Source organism: Austrofundulus limnaeus, unplaced genomic scaffold (genome assembly GCF_001266775.1).
Source record: "Austrofundulus limnaeus strain Quisiro unplaced genomic scaffold, Austrofundulus_limnaeus-1.0 Scaffold169, whole genome shotgun sequence".
NCBI classification, from domain to species: Eukaryota; Metazoa; Chordata; class Actinopteri; order Cyprinodontiformes; family Rivulidae; genus Austrofundulus; species Austrofundulus limnaeus.
This window is the reverse complement of record NW_013952571.1, coordinates 806,662-813,216: the sequence shown is the minus strand read 5'-3', so window position 1 is coordinate 813,216 and position 6,555 is coordinate 806,662. Positions and strand designations below refer to the sequence as shown.

General features: G+C 39.2%; 1 protein-coding gene across 3 annotated transcripts in view; it reads right to left on the bottom strand.

Moving 5' to 3' along the window:
- Positions 1-6,555, bottom strand: part of afap1 (actin filament associated protein 1) — a 134,353-nt gene that overhangs the window by 71,533 nt on the left and 56,265 nt on the right. For all 3 annotated transcript variants that reach the window (XM_014017480.1, XM_014017479.1, XM_014017481.1), the window contains exons 2-3: positions 1,520-1,648; positions 995-1,077 (exon numbers count right to left, since the gene is read on the bottom strand). In XM_014017480.1, the coding sequence (XP_013872934.1) occupies positions 995-1,077; positions 1,520-1,648 (212 nt within the window). The remainder of the gene's footprint in view (positions 1-994; positions 1,078-1,519; positions 1,649-6,555) is intronic.

Genomic DNA, 6,555 nt, shown 5'->3' with positions numbered 1-6,555 from the left:
GTGTGTGTGTGTGTGTGTGTGTGTGTGTGTGGTGTGTGTGTGTGGGGGGGGAGAGTGGGATGTAGAACAAGGTGTTGTGGCTTTTTGGTTATGGTACAATAGCTTTACAAGAATCAGAACCACCTTCTTTTCTGCTTCAATAAATGCAAATAATTTGTTATATGAAAAATTGCTGGTGCAAATAAAATGTTGCCAAACTGCCTCAATGCAGATGGGAAACTGCCTGGTTTTATATGCAATAGTGTTCATGATCAACACAAGACTAAAACACTTTGGTTCTCTCTTTGGATTAGGGTTAGCCTGGTAAAAACCAGACCCTTGTCCTTCACTTTGCTTCGTACAGATGGTCTGGACTCTCAGCTATGGAGAAGTGATTCTTGTTGGAGGCGTGGCCTCTGCTGCAGTTTAAAATGACTGGATCGGTTGGCCGCGACATATGTGTGCCAGCTCCACTGTGAAGGAGGCTAAGCTAAGAAGCTAATCGGAAATCTCGTGTGCTGTAAACAACCCTACTGAGAGGAGAGAAAAGTACCAAGCAGAACGAGACGACTGTAAATCAGAGCTGCTGCTTTGTCAGACAAATTTAATTTAATTAGGAAGCCTTATCAACATGGACTGGCTTCATTCACTTCCTCCACTGCCGTATGCTAAAATAATGAATAAAAATGAATAAAAATTAAATGCTCCCAAAGAAATCCTTCACTATGGAAGAAATCCCAGATGGAGCAGTGAAGGGAAACTAGAATTGAGCAGAGCTGTGTAGGAAGGCAATGGCCAGGCTAGGTTAGGGTTCCTCTGTCCTGATTTGTCCTTGACTTTATGATCTGCAACAACAGAAACTTTGCAGGAAACTTGTGGAAACACCTGAATTGAGTCAGACAAGCAAAACACAAACTAGAACTGAAAACAAAAACAAAGCCTGCTAAAGAAAGTCCTGGAGATAAACTGTAAAGATGTGGATATGTCACATGTTTCGTGGGTCAGTAGGTCTTACCAGCCAGGGGTGAGGAATCTCTGGGAGGGGCATCTGAGGCGGGGTCGGCAGACCACTGTGGATCTCAGACTTAAATGATGGTTCTGGAAGAAGGTAGAAATGGTTTCAGTACTGGCTAATAGACAGCAGAGGTAGCAAAGCAAACTTTAATGGGAGGTTTCCAGGAGGAATCCTGATCAGACGCCAGAACTGCCTGAGCTGATTTTGTTCGATGAGGAGGACCTACAGCTCTACCTCAAGCCTTTGCCTAATGCCAAAGCTCCTCAGCTTATCTTTAAGGCTGAGCCTGGCTACTGTAGGCTCAATTCAGTACTGCAGATACTTCTCTGATGTCATCAAGTACAGGGATAGAAGTAAGAAGAAAAAACATTGTTGTGAAGAATGCATTATTTTTTTATGTGATAAATATGGAATTAAAAATTGTATTTATAATGTATTCCAATATGATTGACTTTTTTCTTTCAAAAGACAATACAAGGGTTAAAGAATTGTGAAAAGGGGGTCCTATAAACCCTATAAACTTACCTTTGTCTGAGAGGACTCTGTTCAGGATGTTAGAGAGGTGGGTCTTCTTCTCTCGGACTCCGGCGCTCAGGTACTCCCTGTCCAGCAGATCCAGGAACAGTCGAAGCTCAGACACTAGCTCCTCCATCGCTACAGAACAAAAACACAGTTGTTTTAGCTCTCTTTACAGATACAGACTTTAAGGTCATATTCACAATGGATAGTCCAGTAGAATTGGTTCAACTGGGGACCAAAACTGCAAGATTTGTTTACATTTTCAGTTGGTGCAGTTCACATTCAGACTCTGAACTACTTGCCCTGCCCCCTTGCCTGTGGTGGCGAGAACCAAGAACCACTGAAGGAAACAACATGAAAACCTCTGAAGATGACACTGAGCACAACTTCCTTCTTCACAAAATGTAAACAAACATGGAGAGATGTAGGGCTGCATAACAGGAAAACCGGCGATGTGCGATAACAGTGCTTAACATTGCAATGCCGATATGACTTGCGATAAATGAAAAAATAATTAAATCTGCAGTGTTGATGTCTTTCTGCTCTGGGTCTAGAGCAAAAAAAAAAAAAAAAAACTACAAACCATAATTTCAATTACAACATGACAGAGTGGTTATGATTTATCTCCAGTCCATTTTGTTCATCAGGCTGATGCTGACAAAATACATAAATRCAAACATTACAGCCAACCATTTATTGCAATTTATGCATTTTTGCGATATGCTAATTGCACAGGCTGTTATTGCGATGATGAGAAATTTGCAATATATTTTGCAGCTCTAGAGTGACATTAGATTTTAGTGGTTGTAGGATATATTTTTTGGTTTTTGCAAATATGCCAAACAAATAGTCTTCAACAATGGGTTCAGCATAAGAGAAAGATGAGGCAGAATGGCGGAGAATGTTTTTCATACAAGGCGGCTGAGACAGCTCCACATGAGGCAGCGTTCACCAAGTAGGAACATGTCCAACTTTACAAGGGTAACGTTCAACTTACAGACACCGAACAAGGTTTTAACAAGATAAGAGTAACTTTATTACTATTAATGCTCAGAATGCCGTGTTATAGTCTGCTTCCTGCTTTTGGAGAGTTCTCCGGTCCGCTTGGCATTCACACATGCATTCGAACCGCACCAGAGTTCACTTTTTTTGGCCCAAATTTAGAGTTAGATTACGCATTCACACCTCCCCAAATGAACCGGACTTTCTAGGCAACTGAACTAGACTTCAATTAAAGCAGACAAAACAGGGCTGGTATGAATACAAGCTAAATGAATCAATCATATCAATAAATGTCCTAGCATTCCTTGATGGAATGAATGGACCGCTGCTAACTAAGAAGGCCCCCTAAATTTTTGGCCCACTTATTGTCAAAAATGGGAAGCCTCTTAAAGCTGTGGCCTATAGTAGGGACTCTGGATGATGAGTGCCAATATATAATGATACRTATTTTAATCTCCTTAGAACGCAGAGAAAATGTAGTTGCCAATATGATGCTTAAGTTAGATGSAGCTTTCGGGGATAATACTACATCTCTGTTCAGACTTTTAACTTCCTCATTCCATTTTTTCAGTAACTGGTCATCATAACCTCTATCACTAATGCTAGGTTCAGGTAACACATTTTGAGCATCAAGAGCATCAGGTTTACATGCAAAGTCTATGGTGGATGTGCATCTAGGGGCATTGAGAAGCCTTGCGGTGCATCTAGCGTGTTTATCGCAGCACGTTTTGAAGCGGTAGGTGCGGTTTGAGTGTTTGAAGTGCATGTGGTGCATCCAAAGCAGCCGACGCTGGAGTTGGAAAATCTGAACTTTTGCTGCTSGATGCAGTGTAATCAATCAATCAGAGAGACTCTGCTATGTGACGTGGTGACGACAGGATGGAAGGACCAAGAGCCTGAGTGACATAGTGGTGAAGGAAGACGCCGAAGGATGGAAGAACTCCAGAAGCCACAAATTCACATTCAACAATGGAAGATAAGCTTGTTGTTGCTGTTTGTGGCAGGCCTAAAATTTATGATCAATCAAATGTCCTTTATAGAGACCAAAATAAAAAGGACCTTGCCTGGAAGATTAGTGAAGACGTCAGAATGTTGGGTAAGATGCTCTTCCCCTCGCGCGTCTAGTGAAAGTGTTTGACTTCAAAATTCACTCAAAACATGTTCGTTCTGAACCTAGCTTCAATCTTTCACATAGATCTTTAGCTTGCATGTCAAAAGCTTCCTCAGTATTACAAATTCTTCTAGAAAAATAACTACTGTAATGGAAAAGTGTGTTCCTATCRGTTACTTTTTTATAAACAGTGGTCTTGAGGAGATCTGATTTACTAACAAATACATCTAGAAAGGAAACTGATTCTTTGCCGTATTCTAAGGAAAATTCAAGGAGCAAATCTGAAAGAGCAAATAAAGAAACATAAGGATAACTTACAAGCCAGGGGTAAGTTATCTCCTGGCTGGAAAGTTAGKGGGATAGTCAGGTATGTACCTTATCAGATGCATACATGCCTGACTTTTTTTCTGATTTCAAGAGAATCAAAGCTTTAGGTGATTTACTGCAACCTTCAGGCTGATGTTTGAAACTAAAACAGGAGGTAAACTGTTGAATGCAAAMTGACAAGATGTTTTTATAAATCTCAAGTTTAATTGGTGATTAATGTGATACACACTGAAACTGTCACAATATTTTGTCCTAATGTAGAGTATGTTTCAATGTGTTTAACACACTGAAAATATATAAAACACCCTGACATACATGTGAAACAGAACAGTCAGTCCATTCCAGAACCAACAGAACTTTAGCCAAGCACAGAGACTAGGACTGCAACTAACAATTATTTTAATAATTGATTAATCTATTGATTATTTTTGATTAATCAATTAATCGGCCAAATCATTAAAACACTTAATTACATAAATAGGAGTAGAAAAAATAATTTAATTCTTGTATAAATTAGGGATGCAAGTTATTGATTAATGTGAAGTTGTCTGAAGTTGATTTATCTTATAGAATGACTAACGATTAATTGATAAGCAGCCATTTTCTTAAAAACTAGTTTTCTATTGAATCAAGAGGGTCTTTTCATAAAATGAAGGATTTTTTTAAAATAGTATGCTAAATTAAAAAAAGAAGCACATCATAAATATTTTCACAATTGTCCTGATGCATCTCAATAATCCAGGTAGAAAAAAATCAAAAAGAAAAAAAAATAAGTAGGTCCTCTGGATGGGTTCTTCTTTAGTGAAACGTTTCATTTCTCCTCCAGAGTCTTCTTCAGTTTGATGAGTTTCAGGTGATGGGGTGGGCGTATTGATTTAAGTACTCGATACCAACATGGTACTTTGTATAGAATCGATACCAGCAAAATGGAATCCATGCTTTGCTTTGTTGTAGTTTCCAGTCAGTCAGTCAGTCAGTCAGTCTCTCTCTCACTCTCTCTGTGCCTCTCCCTCCCCTTGCTGTAGCTACATAAGTGGGGAGAGAGGCTTCAGAATCAGAGCAGCAGTGCTCAAAATACCTCAGAAACTCGAACAAATAGGYTTTAACAAGGCTTTAATAAGCTAAACAATAGAGGTACATGAGAAAACGTGTCCATGCCGGCCTCAAACCCTGGTGTCCCACTCTCTGGTCCGACACTCTACCCCGACACTCTACCCATTGCCCCATTGGAAACTTGTTATAAAATGAGCTGCACATTGCATAACAACAACCGTGACGGCTTTTTATACTGAGGAGGTGGAGTCTCACCCGGGGGTTGCTAGGTAAGGGGCTGAACGCAGGTTCCTGTGGGTTGTCGTACGGCTTGTGACGTCACAAAATGACGGAAGTATAAAACTTGTCTTTAATACACATTATAAATACATTTACTTACAGTAAATATGCCCCTGGGTGCATTTTTTTGGTCCTAGGAGTGTTTTTTTAAGAAGTACATACCCAAAGTTGAGTAAAAAAACCTTTAAAAAGGGAATTTTGCATAATAGGTCCCCTTTAAACAAACAAAAACAAAAATGTACTACTTCGGCACAAGTAAATAGTTTTTCAAGGAAACAATTCATAGGTCCAAAGGAAGTTTAAATTTCCCAGCTTTTTAGCAGCATGTAAACGCATCATTTACGCACGAATCTGGGAGCTCTCCGGCAGCGTGAAAACAGTCTAAAAATGATTTGTGCAACCGTAACCAGATCTGTGCGTAAATGTAGTTTTGTCTGTGCGTATTTAAAGACTTGTGTACGTAGGAGCCAGTTTGTGTGTGTACTTATCAGATTTGTGAGGTCGAAGATAAAAAATTTGTGTGTGAAATTTTAATGTTTGTGTAATTTATATTTGTGTGTGTGTACTTTTATTTTGTATTCGTAACTTATTAATATTTGTACGTACATTTAAATACACACTTACAAATACCCGAAGTTACGCACTAAAATTTTTTATTATGGGTTACAAATCATGTTTTACACACACACAAACTTTAATACGCACAGACAAACTTTATTACGCACAGACAAACTTTATTACACCCACACAAACTTAGTCTATTTTCTCTCCATACTAGGGTTGGGCAAAATCATATCGTGTGCAATTAATCGTCAGAAAAACATTAATCGATAAATTTTTGGCACTTGACGATTAATACGATTAATGCCACCAGGCAGACTAACCGCTTGGTGCTCCTCTCTGCTTCAAATATAACAAACATTAAAAAAAGTTGTGTAATTTATTTATCTATCAGCACAATTTAAAGTTTGATGTATAGTCTGAAGTCTGTAATTTTGACACAATTTGGAACAGATTTTTACGAAGAGGCAATTTTCTCCCTGTAAATTGGTCATGTGACCAGGACATAAGGGTGTCCAGGGACTCCAGGGGATTAATCGTCAAATTAATCGTTATCGGCTAAATACCACAATTAATCGTGATTAATTTATTTGCCCATATTGCCCAACCCTACTCCATACGCAATCTCCTTCCTGAGGGAAGCAGAACAAAATGTGTGTGTGCTGGGTGGGAGGGGTCCTTCCTGATGCAGGTGGCCCTCTTCCTGCAT